General features: G+C 39.7%; 1 protein-coding gene across 6 annotated transcripts in view; it reads right to left on the bottom strand.

Moving 5' to 3' along the window:
* The window catches only part of Nr3c1 (nuclear receptor subfamily 3 group C member 1), a 125289-nt gene extending 105564 nt beyond the window's left edge, over positions 1 to 19725 (bottom strand). The window contains exons 1-3 of one of the 6 annotated variants that reach the window (XM_045132024.1): positions 18458 to 18652; positions 17877 to 18096; positions 14933 to 16135 (exon numbers count right to left, since the gene is read on the bottom strand). In XM_045132024.1, the coding sequence (XP_044987959.1) occupies positions 14933 to 16122 (1190 nt within the window). In that variant the 5' untranslated portion in view covers positions 16123 to 16135; positions 17877 to 18096; positions 18458 to 18652. Of the gene's footprint in view, positions 1 to 14932; positions 16136 to 17876; positions 18097 to 18457; positions 18679 to 19064; positions 19143 to 19643 lie in introns of those variants that run through there. The other 5 variants (XM_045132030.1, XM_045132027.1, XM_045132029.1 and 2 more) reach the window with 5 other exon arrangements.

Here is a 19725-nt window from a genome sequence, read left to right as displayed (position 1 = left end):
AAAAACAGTCATAAGTAGTCACCCTTGGTCATTTCACCAGCAGATGTCTAGTGCCCTTGGACTTTCTCATTAGTTCCTGGCAGAATATGCACTAAGTAAATGTCCAATGGACAAATAGTTCATAGTCTGCACTAGTAAGATACTGAAACTATCTACCTTAAAAAATGTTTCACGAAAATGCTTTCAATGTAACATTCATAGAGCATAAGTTCTACATGGGTACACACACCATTGACAGTATTTATTACTATACACTTTGTAGCTTGAATTGTGCCTTGCAGATGGGAAGTACTTACTATGAGTGCTGTTCTGACTGTTGTTGCTGAATCTTACCATCCCAACTTCGGCTAAAAGGAATAAGATATATATACTAAGGGCAAACCCATGCAATTTGCTTCTTCCTTTTTTGGCTCTTTGTTCAAGTACTTATCCTCATCACCTATCCTAAACTGAGTACAGTAAGTGCTAGGTGCTATTGTGAAAACATTCCTTGTCCTTAAAAGCCTGGATCTACCTGATAAAGTCAGTCAGAAGGATGCACATGTGCATGCACACACTCCATATAAAATGCCAGTTTTGGTGGCATATGCCTAGAGCCCAAGTTACTTGGGAGGCTGAAACAGGATTATTTAAATTCAGAAATTTACGGTCAACATGGGCAACACAGTGAGACCATGTCTCAAAAGTAAGCAAAATGGGGGTTGGAGAGATTGCTCAGTGGTTAAGGCACTTGCCTATAAAGCCTAAGGACCTGGTTTGGTTCCCCCAGTACCTGTGTAAAGCCCCATGCACAAAGTGGTACATGTATCTAGAGCTTATTTGCAGTGGCTAAAGGTCCTGGTATGCCCATTCTCTTTCTTTCTATCACTCATAAAGAATACAATATTTTAAAAAACAAACATATGTTTATGTAAAGGAACAGTATCTCCAGAGACATCTACTAGGAACCTATTATGTGTTAATCACTTGAGTCAAATATTTTTAAAAAATGCTGCATGGTCAGCAGTTACCATAGAATGAGAAATTGATTGCTACAATCTAAGCAATATAAAGAAAATGTTCGGACTGGAGAGATGGTTTAGCGGTTAAGCGCTTGCCTGTGAAGCCTAAGGACCCCGGTTCGAGGCTCGCTTCCCCAGGTCCCACGTTAGCCAGATGCACAAGAGGGCGCACGTGTCTGGAGTTCATTTGCAGAGGCTAGAGGCCCTGGCGCGCCCATTCTCTCTCTCTCCTTCTATCGGTCTTTCTCTCTGTGTCTGTCGCTCTCAAATAAATAAATAAATAAAAATTAAAAAAATAAAACAAAATAAAGAAAATGTTCAAAATAAATGATCTATATGGTTAAAGCTGAGTAAAGCCGAGAGGATGTACCTGATTCCAAATTGCTCTGGTCTGTAGTTGTGTTATGGCACAATGGAGGCTGCAATCAATGTTAGGACTTATGGCAAGGAATTCATTTCAATAATTGATGTGTTCTTATCATAAAGAAAAGAGTAAATATTGCCAGATGTGACTGTAATTTGCTGTAGTCTCTTGAAAGGTTGGAAGCCTAGAGTGGTGGCACACATCTGTAATCCCAGCACACGGGAGGCTGAGACAAGACAATCAAGAGCTTGAACAAGCCTGGGCAATATAGCAAAACCATGTTTCAAAACAACAGAAACATCTATTAAAAATTTACATACACAGAGCTTTGATTCAGCAACCCTACTGTAGTGAATCTATTTTGGGGACTGAAGTTGCTACTTACAAGCCAGTATAGGGAAGAGTGTTTATTGGAGCCTTGTTTGTGGTGGCAAAAGTCATGCAACAAATTGAATGGAGTAATGCACAACTATTAAAAGGAAAGGGATCCACCTGCACTGATCTGTAGGGATGTTCAGGGTTTACCTGTTAAGTAAGAAAAATAAGCTGCAGGAACATGAGTCGATGATGATTCCATTTTTATTTAATAGCACACAAATTAAAGCCTTATATACATCCCTCCATAACTATGTTGTTACAGAGAAATGTAGAGCTAAGGGGAGACAGGAAAAAACAAAAAGAAAAGAAAAATGAATAGAGAGTTAATGGGAATAAGTTTATTAACTATTTTTTAGAACAACTTTTCTGAAGGGAATGAACACATTACATTTATCGACTTTGAAGAGGCATTTGCTCAGATAATTTAGAAAGAGCCACTGTACAGTGCTTCCCTGTGATGCTCGCTGCCACTCAGATCTTTTGGACTAGGGAGGGTTGCTATGTATCTGGCTTGTGGGTGAGCAGCAGAAACAGAGATTTTTCATTAGGGGAATAATATTCCAAGTAGTGTTCTACGAATGTTAGTCTGGCAGAAGACTGTAGAATAGATTAAGAAGGAAGAAGGGGAAATTAGGCAAACAATTGAGAGACTACTGTTAAGAGTAATAAAAGTATGAACTAGGGTGTGGCTAGTTTTTTCCTGTTGTGCTGGCTTCTCAGGGAACAGAAACTTAACTCCTTGGTGCCTAACTCCCAATACAATCTCAGGATCTTTGTAGCCTTATAAGTACATTTGTTATTATCTATTTCACTATCTTTGTTTAGTTTGATTTTATTTTTCGAGGTAGGGTCTCGCTCTGGCCCAGGCTGACCCAGAATTCACTATATAGTCTCAGAATAGCCTCACACTCATGGCAATCCTCCTACCTCTGCCTCCCAAGTGCTGGGATTAAAGGTATGTGTTACCATGCCTGGCTTTATTTTACTATTCTAACTTGCATTTGCAGGTTTTTTTTAAATTATAATCACTTGCTACACTGCTCCATTTAATATTTTATTAATTTTTGAAGACACTTACCTGGCTTCAACAATCATTCATGTATTTATAGCATTCTGTTCTTTCTTTTTAATCCAAGTTGACTTAAAAGCACAAACTACACTCTTTGCCACACATGGAGATTGCTGTCTACTAATACTTCAGCTATTCATTGTGTCTTTTGTGGCTGCTCTCTTTGGATGCTTTCCAGAGCCCTGTCCTTGGTCCTCTCTGACTTTTTTTTTTCTTTCCCAGAACACTAAAGCAGCTCATTCTTAAACAAACTTATCTAATTTTCTTGCTGCAGCTAATACCTACTTAGATTTCATATTTTTTGTTTTGTGTCTGTGTCTGCTATATAAGGCTGAACCTGCAGTGCTTAGAAGATAAACATTCTGCTGACCTATACTATCTACAGAATATGACAGTTTAGATCCAGAATCATCTTCTGGATCTCTCAGTGATTATATCCATACTCGCTGGGAAGCAGAGCAATCCATTGCTTGCCTGGCTTTTTAGGTAAGTCAATACAAATGTACACATTGGCCTCATCAGGGCAGCTAATCACAATTCTCAGGCAATCAGGAAACAAAGAAGAAAGCTTCTATGACCAAGGGTTGTGCAGTGAAGAAAACCACCAGACAAACCCATCATTTATAAACTACCTTGACTTGTTCAGTAAGCATAACTGAGTTTCTTCCAAGAAACTGTGAGAAGCAGTCCAGTTGAAAGTTTCAGAGTAAATTTAGAGATTGATGACAAATGAAAATACATTTTCTTTATACTCCATATACATAAACCATTATCTTAATACTGATTATTGTCTGGTAAAGATGACTTGACCTAGCATCCTTCTAGTAATATTCACCACCTGCTGATGTTCTCTCTCCCTTTCTAATGAATACTGAAGTACAAGCCATACCTGTTCATCTTCTTGATCATGTTGCTTATTCAACTTGTATTTATTAAGGACTTATTATGTGATATAATCTTCCAGATTCTTGGATTTAATATTAAACAAAGCAGATACTGCTATCATGGTGTTTACATTGTAGTAGAGTTAGGAAGATGTCAAGGGGAAAAGAAGGGTGTGTGAAAGATACCATATTTCAGAAAAAGGAGTCAGAGGTCCATCTTAGGCACTGACACTTAAGTGATGCCTACATGAGAGAGTATATGTAACAAAATGACATACTCCTTTCCTCCATACTGATAGTGATGGTTAGACTCATGTGTTTGAACATTTAATCCCCAGTTGGTATTGCTGTTTGGGAAGGTGTAGAACCATTATCTGGAGCCTTGCTGAAAGAAGTGTTTTACTGGGGGCTGGTCTTGAAGTGGCACAATCTCTACTTCCTCCCTGCCAACAGGATCATGTTTCCCCAGCTTCCTGCTCCTGCCAAGCTTTCCTGACCAAGATGGATTCTACCCTCTGGAACTGTAAACTGGATTAAACATTCACCTTCCATAAATTGCTTATGGTCATGTATTAGGCATTTTGTCCCAGTAATTGAAAAGATAACTCAGTTCATTACTGGCTCATCCTTAACAAATGAAACCAAATCTGATTACTCTTTCTAGTTCTCTTGTTTATTCTCCTAAAACTCCTTGTTACCCCTTTTCTTATTCCAAATACTTCAATCAGCTCTCAGTTCCCATTCACCTACACACTTTCCCTTTCACTTATCATAAGATGCTCCAAGTGCATACTCACAAAGCAGACTTGTAGGAAGGTGGAATGGGTACAAAGACACTCTTCTCCCAAGGCTGGATATTTTGACCTTCTTTGTCATCTGGTATGCCTGGTCCCTTGCTGTGTTTGCCAGGGCAACTGAAGGGCACCTTGAGATTATCTAGTTAGCCTCCCAGAACTCCAACCCTCTCAAGAATCCTTTCTAGAACATGTCTGTGTGACTCTTCCATTTGATAATATAGTAACACAGCTACTGCTATATTATAGCTATTACCCATGTTGACATACAGAAGCTCTTAGGTATATAGAAATCAAACGTGGCCAAATTGTTAAAACAGAAATTTAGAATTTTTATTTGCTTTTCCCAAGGCTGTCTAGCTCTGGATTCCTTACTTGCCCTTTTCTCTTGTAAATATATCTGTGGAACTGCTAGAGCAGTCCAGCTCAGTTACATGACATCATCAGTTAAAGGGTCACTCATCACCACAGTAGAAATTACTACACTGATTTTTAATTCACTCTCAAAATCATTTCTTATGTTACATTAAAGCAGATGGTACCTCCACCATGTCTGCAGTGTTATGATGGCTCTGTACCTCCCTTTCCTTCTTTTAAATTTTGGGGAGAAAAAGTAAGTACTTAGGAACCTAGATTGGTTTTAGTAGAAACAAAATAATGTTAATAAATAGGCTATGCTGATACAGTTTTTGCATTATTTAGCACTAGCATGATAGTTATTAAAATGTATAATGTTTTGGTGGCACTGCTGGCACCCTTATGATTTCAAAGGCCAAAAACCACTGAATACTTACATTTTGTCAACAATTAACAGAAAAATTACTGACAAAATTCTTAAAGTTTTTTTTTTTGTTGTTTTATTTTGTTTTGCATAAGTTAAGGTCTCATATAGCCCAGTCTGGCCTGAACTCCCTATGTAGCTGAGAGTGACCTTGAAATTCTGACACCCCTGCTCCTTTTCTTCAGTGTTGAAATTACAGGCACATGACACCATGCCTGCTTTATATGGCGCTGTGGATTGAACTCGGACTCCCTGGATGCTAGGCAGGCATTCTTCCAACTCAGTTACATCTCCAATCATAAAGTTCTTAAGTTTTAAAATTACTGTCAGAAAAGCAAAACTTTTTCTTTCACCATTTTAAAGAAAATAGAAAATATTTGAATATCATGTTGCAACTGAAACAACTTTCTGGGTACATATTTTCTAAAATAATGTTAGGATACTCACTCTAATGATTATCAAACAGTTAATTCTCTGATATATTTAAGAACTGGAATTAGAACTTAAAAGTGCTTTGGAGGACTGGAGAGATGGCTTAGCAGTTAAGTGCTTGCCTGTGAAGCCTAAGGACCCCGGTTCAAGGCTCTATTCCCCAGCACCCACGTTCCCAGATGCACAAGGGGGTGCACACGTCTGGAGTTCGTTTGCAAGGGCTTCCATTCTCTCTCTCTCTCTCTCTCTCTGTCACTCTCAAATAAATAAATTAAAATGAACAAAAAAAATTTTAAGTGCTTTGGGGTTTAATGCAAGAGTTCACATTCTATTTACTTTATATCTGCTATCACCAAATTCCTTTCAAGTCTATGCCACGCCACAGATAGGCCCATCTTAGATGATAAGATAAATACCTAATGGGGAAAAAAAACAGACTGAGAGCTGAGTAATCTTTATTTTTTTCTACACTATGTCAAAAAAGCTAAAAAAGGAAATATGTAAGCTGCCTGGATAAAGTTTCTTTATAACTTAAAACACAAACCAGAACGTAACCACTGAGCATCCTCTTCTCAGCATAGTACCTAGGGAAGCATATTCAAAACAAAACCACTTCTCATAGAAGTGTCTATGCAACGTGGGCCAGACACAGCAGTGTATGGCTGAATACCACCGCTGGGGAGGCTAAGGTAGGCAAGCGTGACGTAGTGGCAGCCTGGGCCATATACTGAGATCCTGTTAAAAAGAGGGAAGGAGAAAGTGAACAGGAACTGGAGATACTCCAGATGGGTTCTTTTAAATTAACTTTAACAAAATCATTGTTAATTTGAGAGAAGATTAAAATTTTTGAAATATTCAAATCTCCAGTTGTCATAAGGAAAGTAAGTGATTAAACAAAACAATAGATGTTTTCTGGCTATGCAAGTACATCAAACATTAATAAGATATAGTGTGTTCAATTTTCTTTCATGGCTTAAAAAGGTGTCCTAATGCCATGTAAAAGGAATAAAACTATACACAGTCTCTCAAAGTGAAAGATTAGAAAATTTTAGGTTTTTTTGTTTTGTTTTGTTTTTCTAGATAGGGTTTCACTCTAGCCCAGGCTGACCTGGAATTCACTATGTAGTCTCAGGGTGGCCTTGAACTCATGGCAATCTACCTACTTCTGCCTCCCAAGTGCTGGGATTAAAGGTGTTTGCCATCACACCTGGTTTAGTTTGTCTTTTTTTTCTTTAATCCTATTTTAGGGGCTGGAAGTATGACTTAGTGGTTAAGGCGATTACCTGCAAAGCTTAAGGACCCAGGTTCGACTCCCCAGTACCCATATTAAGCCAGATACACAGATGGCACATGTGTCTGAAGTTTATTTGCAGTGGCTGGAGGCCATGGTGTAACTATATTCACTCCCCCTCCCTGCCTCTTTCTCTTTTTCAAATAAATAAAGTATCTTTTAAAAAACATTAAAAATCAAACAAACTTATGTTTTACAGTAGTATATTATCAATTTAAACTATAATTAAATTTTTGGGGTGTGTGGCCCTAACACACACACAATATGTGGTCTAAACCACTCAAATTGTTTCACTGCAGGTTTTTTTTCAGCCATCATCTACAACAAGAAAGTTTATAAATGTCATCAAGCAAGTTTCATAATCCTCCCAACTTTATGTACTTATGTTAAATTTTAATATTCATTATACTTAGTTCTTTTTTTTACAACTTTGCTAAATAAAAATGTTTTTAAAAAATCAATTTCTTAATGACAAGGAATCTAAAGGTTCCTTAAGAATACCAGACAATAAAAAATTGCAGAAAGGAGCAACCAAAAGAGCAAAACTGAAAATTAAAGAAATGTATACCCCTAGGGAGATGGCTGAGTTGGTAAAGTGCTTACTACACAAACCCGAGGATCTTAACCCCTATGTAAAAGCTGGGCCTCGTGGTGCATGTCATCATCCCATCATTAGGGAGGGAGAGCCAGGAAGATCTCTGGGGTTTGCTGGCCCCAGATTCAGTGAGAGTCTGTCCCAAAAACTAAAGTGGAGAGCAATTAAGAAAGACACCAGACATGGCATTCCATCCTTCACATGCATATGCACATGTGCACATGCACAACAGCACACACATGCACTAATGCACATACAACAAAACATATGTGAAAATAATTATCTTGGATTAAAATACAGAAGTCCTCATGAAATGGTTCTATGGACCTTCAGGGACTCCACACAGTAGCACTGAAATCATTCCTCGAGCCTAACACCAGAGACACAGACACTATAGCCACTTCACCAATAAAGGTCATCCTGGTTTGAACTGAGTAGGCTTGGTAGAGCTTTAAAAATTCCACCTTGGATTTTTATAATGCTTTAACATTTTCAAAGTAAACACACATGTAATAATTCCATCAGGCAAAAATGCTAGGTTCTGAAGTAAAAACAGTAAGTAACTACATAAAATATATGCAGGTGAGGACAGAATGATATTTCTCCTTTACCTTGTGTTTAAAGATTCACTGATGGTGAGTAAAACTTGATAAAGATCTACAAGAAATTAATAATATATCAAACATTAAATATTTTCATTTGACCACTATTGAGGTTTCCTTGCTATTTTCCTGTGTCTTCTCAAAATTTTCCACCTGAAAATTAAAGTAATACCTACTTTCTTTGCTACATGGACTAACGACTTAAGACTTTTTTTAAAAATCATAGGACTAGGACCTTTAAATGAAATGAATACATGAAAGTGCTGAGCACAGCCCACATCAGTGACAGATGATTGACGAAATATGCAGAGAAGAATAGAGGCCATATGTATTCTAAAAATCTAAGCGAATCAAAGTAACCTTTATAAAATACTTGCCTAGTCTGTATTAGGTCAATCAATTATTCATTTCAGATCTCTAGGAGAAACCCAGATGTTAAAAGAAGCCTGCTGAAAAGCTCACATTATTTAACTTGGCTGTACAACAAATTAATTTTGTAGTATTTTCTTAAATACTTTCTGTGGGTCTCGATTTCTTATGTGAAAAAATAAGGGTTTTAAAATAACATGATCTCTCAACTTATTTCAAGCTCTAACCGAAACTTATTGTACCTAACACAGATAACATGCTCTGAGAACTCAAGAGACCATCTCTTGGCTCTAACTATAGCAATATTTCATTTTTTATGTACCACCAACTAAATTATTTTGAATTTTTATTTTATAGAAATACTAAATCTAAGTTCACTTATTTGTTTTGTACTTGATAATGTGTAAAGAAAATGTCCAACAGCCAACTTTATATCATGCCCTACCCCAATTACTTCCTTCATAAAGCAGATAGGATAAGAGTACTATAGACTTTAACACAGACACAAAGGTGATTTGCAAATAATTTGACACAAAAAAGTATTTTTAACTCCAAAACACCTTACTAACCAAACTCATAGACTGGTGAGCGTTAGCCTTAGATTCCAGGTATGTGAAATATAACTGAGTGCCTAAATGAAATTATTTGAAAATGACCTAAGAGGGAAAAAGCACAAAATTTTGCGTCTTAAAAATAAGGAAGCCTCACTAATAATAAAGTAACAGCAACGTAAGACAGAGTCCATAACAAACTAGGAGAGCATTAATGCTCAACATGTGACAATCATAAGGTCATAAGTCATAGTATTGCCCCAACTAGCAAGAAATAATAAATCAAATACTAAATTGGATGTCATTTCACAATAGCTTTCAAAATTTGGCTATCAAAAATACTTTCATAATAACCATGGCTAAATATTATTGAGCATTATGAAATCAACTAGAATAAAGGCTAATTTTGTTATAAAAAGAACAAAAATAAACACTTGTTGCAGAAAACTCTAAGTTTCAAATACTGCATACTTATAGGGTTGAACTTTCAAATTATTGGTAACAACAGAAAGTTCAAGGTAATATAATGTGTAAATGTCATAGTTATGATATTAAACCTTGTTCTCTTGTATTTCTTTTCAGAGTCCTATCCATGGGCAGAAAAGTCAGTTCTAAAATAGGAGCACTTTGACTAAACATGTGACACTACTAACATTATTAATTTTGTTGAAACTTGCTAAAATGAAAAAAAGCACTCAAAATTAATAGTTGGGTTATTCTGACATTGTATGTTTAAGCATATAGCTCTAACAAGGTAAGATCTTCATTTTTAAATTGGCCCAGAGGCTAAATTAAGGGATAACATATTTGCATTCAAAATATTTGGTTTTAAAGACTCTATTGCAATATAGTTTTAATGACTATCTAGTACTTATAGAGCCCCATAATTGATTCCGTGTAGTTATCACTAAAAATTTCCTCAATTTTCAACAGAAAAACACACACTCCATATGTAATACCAAAGAATTGCACTCCATAATCAGTTGATAATGCATTTGTAAAAGTGCACTATGAAATATGAAATGATTATAGCAGAATAAGCCACCATGATTATTTCAACTACATTCAAGTCATTCTATTTGTATTAAGTCTAAATTAAAATGGGACAAATCAGAAATTAATTTTAGCAGGAATAAAGAGTAAAATGTTCACTCAATACTTATTTTGGTTATAAAACATAGCCAAACAAAGCAGGCATGGTGGTGTACACCTTTAATCCCAGTACTCAGGAGGCAGAGGTAGGAGGATCACTGTGAGTTCAAGGCCACCCCTTGATGACATAGTGAATTCCAGGTCAGCCTGGGCTACAGTGAGATCCTGCCTCGAAAAACAAACAAAACAAACAAACAAAAAAAAATACATAGCCAAACAAAAGCAACTATAACCTGATTGGTGCAGTCTCTTAGCAATTGATCCAAATTGTTGGTTTTGGGAACTGTCCTTGAAATTTCTAAGGTTATATAGATACACCATTTCATGACTCTGTTGTTTCTAAGGGGCATTGAAACCACTGTCAACATCTGTTTGTTATGCTATAAAGACATTTTAACTTAAAAAATAAAAAGTAAAAGTTACCATTACAAGTCAATGCTAATAGGTTAGCATTGAAATGACGAGACAATTCAAAAGGGAACCCTTCCTTTGAATGGATGTTTTTTAAAACGTGAATTCTCCTTGGGATTATTATTTACATGAAAAATCCAAAGCCCAGGTAGAATATCTATTAAAAAATATGTGAGCAATGGTTTTCCAAAGCTACAGAAAGAAGTAAGGATTTCATTAGACTGGTTCTAAAAAGGCCAATTATTGACTTTTTTGTAGTTGTAACTTAATTTAACAGAGTATTTCTTGTAAGTTCTTTCTGCAATAGGATGCAACAATGTATATTCCTCATGTCTCAGAAACATGGAATCAAGTGGCTATTAATTTGGCAAATACCTATCAGTGCTGCATTAAACAAATGATTCTGACAAAAATATTACCAGGATGATTTCAAAATGGTAAATATTATTCAACACAAATCTATTATACCTGTTTAATTTGTTCACAGAGTAGAACCTAAGACTTCATTACTAATTAAATGTAAACATAATCATTAAAGATAAAAATGCTTTAAGAGATATGCTTCAGACTACTCTAAATGTAATAAATTTCAACTTCCTAATGTAACTATGCTAACTTAATCACCTGCAGACTAGAGTGGATTAAGACTTACACAACTAACCAATTAATTCAGATACTCTGCCTTTCACATTAGCACCCATAGTAAATAAACCATCTTGATCAAATCTCTTCAATAAAATATCAAAATACCCTCTAACATGAGCTTTACCCACATATTAATTTTACTTAATAATACAGCTTGCACTTCATCTATATTTGTGTGAAGTATATTTCAGAATAAGTAATAAAATTTGCAAACATTTAATAATGTATGGAAGTGGCAGACTAAAATACCACAAATAAAAGTAACACAAATAAAACAAATAGTATGAATACAGTTATGTTATCGATCATAAAAAATATTTGGGGATTAGCCAAAGAAACATCACAAGAATTTCAGCAAGAACTGACTAAATGCTTATTATACATTTCTGTATTAGTCATTCTATATCAAATTGATTCACCTTGCATACACGATGTTAAGCTTCTCTTAAAATCAACCATAGGGTCATAACAACATGCAACTTTTCTAAAAACACAGAAGGTTTTATCATACAAATAAACAAATAAATATATGCTCCAAAGCAAATCACATTAAGAAATCATTTTATGTGAACAGATATAAGAAACACTAAGCAGAACCTTTGGAAGGGAAGGAAAAAGAAAAGAAAATTTTAAAAGTGTCAATCAGGAGGAAAGTGATTTACTGCAAAAAGAAAAAAATATCTCTTTTAGGCTTCCTGCTTTTCTCAGAAAACATCTAACTTGATGTTAGTAAGAAATATGATAAAGATATTGAATTTCTTTCACCTAGCCTGTGCTGAGACAAAAATAAGTAATAGATATGATAGAGATGTACAATACCAATCATCAGGGTTTTACACTCCACTCAAGACTGCATTGCAAGTTCATTCTCCATCATTCTTTCTGATAATCCTACTTCAGCAGTCAATGTTTTAACACTAAAGTTGTGACATTTTTCCAACAAAAAAGGTCTATCTAATTCGACCTAAAACCACCGATTTCTCACCATTTACTTTTCATGTCACAATTAACGCTGAGGAAAAATAATGTTGAAAATAAAACAATACAGAAATATGCCTTAATTAATGTTATGTTTGTTAAGCCTACTGAATAGGATTTTAAAAAACATATCCAAGTTAAAATGGCAAGTTCATTTTTACTAAGAATGGATCTGGGCATCTAAAAAGTTTAGACTGTTTTACTATCAATAACCTTAAACTTAAAAACAGAATGTTTTTATAGGCTTACTCATAATATTCATAATTTTACAATTTAATGTGTTAATTGAATATTATAGCACACTGACACATCTGAAGAATTGTCTTCTCCCAAAACAGAAAATAAAGTATTTTTAAGCACTGGCCAGGAGGGGGGGTGGGGGCACAAATTTAGATGGCGATTTAAAAATACAATTTATGCTCTTTTTCACTAGAAAGATTGTCATTCTTTTATATGTAGAGTCTGAAAATAATCAAGTTGAGTCTTGGACATGTTGATTTAGTGGCTGATGACTCAGGTCAGTGATCATAGCTAATGTTTGGCCACAGGCACATAACATATAGAGAAAGCAACCCATTTTAGATGCCAGCCTGCTGTTTGGAAACAATAGACTAATTCAATGTTGGTTAGAAAAGAAACATTGTTTCATTTTATTTGGGTGAAGCTTTGTTCTGGTAATCATAGGTCCCAGAGCTAAGCTGATGCTAGAAGGTACAGTTTTCAAGCATCATCAAACCATCTTGTGTTAAAGTGCTAGGCCTTTTTGTTATGATACCAACTACTGATTGGAATTCCAAATCACACTTTGGTATAAAGTTAATCACTCCCTGGTATGAACAATGTCTAAAAGCTACATCATCACAACTATGCTTACCTCTAGAAGGCTGTTAGGAGACTCAAGCAAACCATGGGAACAATTTTTATGTCACAAAGTACTATAAAAGTTAAAGCATTAAAATTATCTGATGACTGAAGGGTAACTATGCCCATCTAAGATTTATCCTGCATAACGAGATTTTAATACACTTAATGAAAGTTCAGAGTACCTGAAGATGGTTTTGTTATTTTTTATAATAAATGAAAACAACTGTATGATGGCTATCAGGACAAAGAATTTCCTAAGTACATTACTTTTCAGTGTGTAATTAAATGTTTTACAAATCAACTTAATAGTTTCCTATAGACAGCTTAATCAGTTGTATTAACTCTTTTAAGAAAGCCAAATACATGAAATATTTATTAACAATTAAAAAATTTCAATACAGCATATGAAATACAACAGCCTATGAAGCAAGAAAAGACTCAAATTTCCTTATCACAAATGTTTAAGAACTTTAGATCAGAAAGGCAATTAACACTCTGGTAGTGTTATTCAAAATAATGGATTAGCAGGTGGTAGTTTGCAACAAGACACACTTGAGAACCAAGGTGGCTATATTTCCCTCTTCCGAAGAAACTAAGCTGTTCAGAAAAACAAGATTTAATAAAGAGGAAAAGAGCTACCTTTTTCAATGTTAACATAAATTGCATAGAAAAAGAATTCCAAAGAGATGCAAGTAAAGACCTGAAGGATAATAGCTCAGTGGTAGTGTCTGCCTAGCATGCCAAACTCTAAATTCAATCCCTTTTCCTGCGGAAGTAAAAAAATCTCCAAATAACTAATTAATAGGTTAAAAAACCTCTAGTATCATTATAATCCACGTTTTTCCTTCACACCTAAAACAGAGATGCAACTTAACATGTATGTGACTTAAGATTGAAGTACTATAGTACAGTATAGAGAAACTAACCCAACCAACGCATACACCTAAATTTAGAAGTTATTTTTTTTCAATAATTCCATGTTAATAGACTTTTTGAGATCAGACAGCTATATTGGTAAATTTATAAGTGGTTGAGAAAAATGCAAAGAAACAAATAAAATGTTAACTGGTAACAGACGCTTAACATTCTGCTGAACAGTTATCTGTTTCTGCACCAGGCGGTCACCAAGTCTTCTCTTCAGAGACTGATCAGCAGACACAACTTGTCTGTTCTAGCTGGAGAGCTCTGAACATCTGAGGCCCATACTGAATTCTATGGTCTGGTGCACTACACACTGCACTGCTTAACAATTTCAACTTTAAAGAACAGGGCTCACAGTTACTACATCTGATTTTTAACCCTTTAATCACAAGGTAGCAATTCACAAACAACAGCAACAACAACAAAAAAAAAATAGAGCAGTACAACTTTTGATGATGTAAGCACTGAGGGTGCTTTTAGAGCAGAATGTAAAACAGAAAAATGAATATACACAAATGTATTACATCACCAGGCACTATACTCCCTTGAATTCATGCAGTTTTCACTTAAGATACTTGTTACAGAGCAATATTATTGAATGTTTTCAAATAACATTTTCAGTAGGAACCAACGGGATAATGAGCATCACTCTCTATCAAAAACACCAAAGTGGCAATGCACATATGAGTCATTTAGGTTTTCTACCATGTCTACTTTCAAAAGACCACATGCACATAATTATTTTCAAAAGCACATGAATATCTGGAGGACACATACAAAATGTTTTTTAAAATCTATCAACTCATCTTAAATGCACCATTCTAATGAAACAGAAAAGCATTCTTCTTACCTTGAATAGCCATTAGAAAAAACCGATCGGCCAGCGAAATTCATAGTCCCCAAGGAAGTCAGGTTGTCATCTCCAGATCCTTGGCACCTATTCCAATTTTCAGAACCAACAGGAATTGGTGGAATGACATTAAAAATAGGCTTCTGATCCTGCTGTTGAGAAAGGGATGCTGTATTCATATCATAGTGGTACATCTGTCCTCCAGAGGTACTCACACCATGAACAGAAATGGCAGACATTTTATTACCAATTATATTTGTCCCAGAAAAGCTTGCCTGACAATAAACTGGGCCCAGTTTCTCTTGCTTAATTACCCCAGGGGTGCAAAGTTCAATGAAATCTTCTTTTTCTGTTTTTACTTGGGGCAGTGGTACACTGCTGGAGCTTGGTAAGATCATATTTCCAGTATCCTTAGTTTGAGGTTTAGTGTCCGGTAAAATCAGAGGCTTGCAGTCCTCATTATTCGCATCCCCTTCCAAAAGGAATGGATCATCATCTCCTGCCAAAGGAGAAAGCAAACAGTTTTCATCGAGCAACAGGTCTGATCTCCAAGGACTCTCAACTGTCTCTTTAGCTGGAGACCCAGAAGAAAACTCCAAATCCTGCAAAATGTCAAAATTACTTTGGTCTGTGGTATACAATTTCACACTGCCACCATTAGTGCCAGACTGGCTTTTCAGATTTTGCTGTTCTGAAGATAAACCAGAGGGAGCTTTAGGAAGGTCCTCTGTGGGGGCAGCAGACCCAGCAGCAGATGCAGAACTCTTCGGCTTCTCTGGTACACTGGTCGACCTATTGAGGTTTGCAATACTTTCTTCCAGAAGCCGAAAGTCCGTTTCCCCAGAGGAAAGGCTGGTTTGGCTCTGCTGTGGGAATCCCAAGTCATTTCCCATCACTTTTGTTTCTGTCTCTCCCATATACAGTCCCATGGAGAGTGAAACTGCTTTGGACAGATCTGGCTGTGGCACATTGCTTACTGAGCCTTGGGGAAAATCAACCCGAAGTCTCTGCTGTTTGGAGTCTGTCTGAGCAGCAGCAGCAGCCAGTGAGGGCGAAGATGCAGAGACCTTCACAGTAGCTCCTCCCCTTAGGGTTTTGTATAAGTCCATCACATTTCCCCTCTCAAGGCCAAGTACACTGCTGGGGACTTCTTCTCTGCTGGGGGGAGCTAAGGATTCTTTGGAGTCCATCAGCAAATATCAGCTACAAGAAAGGGAAGGACATAATAAGCTATAAAGTTACATTATCTCTGTGATCTGATTAGTAAAAGCAGCCTGTTAAATGAACCTTTTAGTTAACTCCGGAATCAAATTTTTTTAAATCAGAAAAGTAGTTTCTATTTTCTAGACTAAAAAGTCACATCCCCTGCTCCTATTCAGTGTGCCACATTTAAAAAATACAAAGCAGTCCATTTGCACAGTTGAGGATAAAACTGTATCAAATTGAGTATGGCTGTTTATCCCGTCACTCACTGAACCTTGTGAGGTTTTGGCAATCACAGACATTATAACTCATTATATGTGATTATTCTAAAGGTTCAACTTAAAGTCGAAGTATTTTATTTTTTTAAAAAAAAGTGATCATTAAAATTCCAATCTATTGTCAATCAAGGCTGTTTGCTTTTGTGAAAACCAATACTTATAATGTTTGATAACTACTATGCTACAATTCTCTATACCTAATTATTCCCAAGCTCATCCCCTATCAACTACTGGTCATGCATCTAAACCCTGTTAGAACAATCTACTGGTTAATCATGAATGTTTTACTTGGGGAAAAAAGAAAGAAAGAAAGAAAGAAACCAATGCCGATCTGCTTATCTTATAGGGTAGGAAAAGGCTCATATTTTAAAATCATATTTCTGACTCTATGTAACTGTCTAGTAATGCCTGTCCCCAGAACTGTGCAAATAAGAAATGAGATACATTGCATACACGCTAATTTTTTACATTTTAAATAACAGAATGAGTAGCTTCTCACTCCAAATTTAATTTACTTAAATCTAACAAACAGACCTAGTTGTTGACCCTTATCTAACACCCAGGTTAATCTAGACTAATAGCTAAGCTATACTTTATATCGTTTAGACCCCATACAAAATACTACATCCCTAAAATATTTTCCTTTCAAACAGTACTGAAAAAAAAAAACAGAAAAACCCAGAACTGTAAAATTATATTCATATAAATTAGATAAAATACTATTCAATAGAATAATTTTCCTCTGCGATTCTAAATCTTCACCTATCCCAATTCTGAGACTATTTCTTAAGATTGTTCGACTGCCATTATATTGTTAATCAGAATATGTTAAGAGGCAAGAAAGGCTGTTGATAAGCACATTTGGGATATTACTGTCAAATCACACCCAGTAAAAGGAAACCAAGACACTAAATAAAAAGTGTAAACGTCACTGGTTTCCACAGAAAGGAAAGGGGACCCTGAGGAAGGGGAAGAGATGTGGGGACCTGCCACCACTGATCCTCAGGGTTCTGCTACTCTCTCTTTGCCCCTCTGTTGTGTTTATCAGATTTGGATCTCTAAACACAAGGTATCAAATGGTGTCTAATGAATTTCCACGCCTGCTTTTTTGACAGCTGCCTTCAAGCCTGAAACCATAGCAATACTTCATGAAGAGATATGCTCCTTCAAACGATATTATCCCCCAGTTTAAGTTGCAAACAACCCCATCTCATTAATGGAACCTACAGAACTATGCCACGGGGTCTTAAGTGGTAAGGCCGCAATTACCAAGACTGCAGCCTCAAACTGTTAAACTAGCGCTCGTCAAAAATCGCTGTACAAAACTTGCAGTCAGGCAGGGGTCTTTCTCGCAAAGGGGCCCCTTAGAAAAGTCGGGCGAAATGATGCCCAAAGCCCCCGAACTAGTCACCTTGGGGTTGGGGAGAAGGGGATGCGGGGTTACGAGAGAAAAGCGTCCAGACCTGTTGAGCTCTCTCCGACACGCCCACTTCTAGCCGATAACGCCAGCCCCGAAGTTGCAGGCCGTCAGCCCCCTGCGTGTGCACACGCTCAGCACGCGCGGGCCAGCAACGAGGCGCGCGCGGCCGCCGGGGTGGACAGGCGGTAACGGGGCAGGTCGAATTCGAACGCGGCTTCGCGTTCCACCAGGGGGTAAAAAAACACGGGTGTCTGGGCGGCCGCCTTGGAGGGGGGGGGGGTAAAGGACAATTTGAAGAAAGCACAAGAAAAGCCAGATTCCCGCCCGCCCGGGAACGGCCGGCTCGGAACCCTGGACAGCTGTAGCAGGCTCGACTCGCAGTCGGAGCCCAGGTTCCTCCCCCCTCCACCCGGCCGGCCGGGGACGGCGGCGGAGAGGAAGAGGCCAGCGCTGTCACCAGCGCGCTGCCCTTTCGTCACCGTCACCCTGCCCTCGCCAGCCTCCACCTCCACTCCCCGAGGCTAATAAAAGTTTGTGGAGTCCCGCGGCGGCCCCCGGCCGCAGCCGCCCCCGGGGAGCGAGCGCCGCGCCGCGCCGCCCCAGCCCCCACCCGCCGCCGCTCACCTCTGGACCGGCGCCGCTCACCCGCCACGGTCCGCGGCTCCCACCGCAGCCCAGATAAACAAGTTGGCGTGCGGACGCGGGCGGCGCGGGCGGGCAGGTCTCACCTAAAGAAAGGAAGTCAACAGTCGCCCCCTTCTCCATGGGGGAGGGGAGAGCCCCTATCTCCGAAAGTCGCCCATTTCCCGGCTGACAAGCCGGAGCCCCGCGCCGCTCCCGTGTCCGGGCTCCCGCGGGCGCGCGTCCCTGTCCCCGCGCCCCGCCGCGCCGCGCCGCTCCGGCCGCCCGGGTGGCCGCGTCGCCTTCCACCCACTTAGACTCGGTCCCCGACGGGCGGGCGGGCGGTGACTCGGGCTCCAGGCACAGACTCGAGCTTGCAAAATGGAGGAGGAGGTGGGGGAGGGAGTGAGGGGGGAGCGCGGACACGCGAAAGGGCCGCCCGGCCGCGGCGAGCGAGCGAGCGAGCGAGCGGGACCGAGCGGGGGCGGGCGGAGGCGGCGCCACGGCGCGCACACACGCGCACACACTCGCTCGCCCGCTCGCGCACACACACACGCTCCCACTCCACCCCCGGCCGCTCCCCGCCCGCGGAGGAGAGGAACGGTGCAACCTGTTGGCGACGCCCGGCAACTGCAAGGGCGCCCGCAGCCCTCGCTCGGGTCGCCCTCGGCTCGGGCCCGGCCCCGACGGCGCCCGCACGATCGCGGCTCCGGACACAGCCTCAGCCCCGGGGGCGCGCGGGGCTTCGCCTCCTCGACTTCCCCCCACCCACGGAAAAAGAAAGTGAGGCGGCGGGGGCGGACCCGGTCCGCGAGAAGGGAACCGAGTTTCTCGAGTTTCCCTTCTCTCGGCCTGCGGCCCGCCCCCGCCCAGCTCCGCAGCCCCGGACCCGCTCGGGTGCTCGTCCCGGTCCCAGGGCGCTGATCGCCCGCGCCCCGGCGGGTGACAGCGAGCGGGCGGGCGGGCCTGGGGCGCCGGAGCGCGGCCCGCGGCCGAGCCGCAGGGTGGTCCGCGCGGGCGGCCCCCAGGCCGAGTTGTGCCAAGTGTGTCTCGCCAGCAAGGGGGCTACACGATCGCGCGGAAACGCTGCCGCAGCGCCCCGGCCAACGCGCTCAGGGCCGGACAGCAGACACGCCCTCCGGGGAGGCTGGGGAGGGGCGGGCAGAGGAGGGGGTCAGCGCATACATACTGTGGGCCCCGGGGGGAGTCGCGTGCCGGCAGGTCCCCCACCCCCGCATCGTCTGGGCGGCCCCGTCTGCAGCCGCCGCGCT

The sequence above is a fragment of the Jaculus jaculus genome, chromosome 13 (genome assembly GCF_020740685.1).
Source record: "Jaculus jaculus isolate mJacJac1 chromosome 13, mJacJac1.mat.Y.cur, whole genome shotgun sequence".
NCBI classification, from domain to species: Eukaryota; Metazoa; Chordata; class Mammalia; order Rodentia; family Dipodidae; genus Jaculus; species Jaculus jaculus.
Note: the sequence above shows the minus strand (reverse complement) of the source record. Positions and strands in the feature narration are given on the sequence as shown.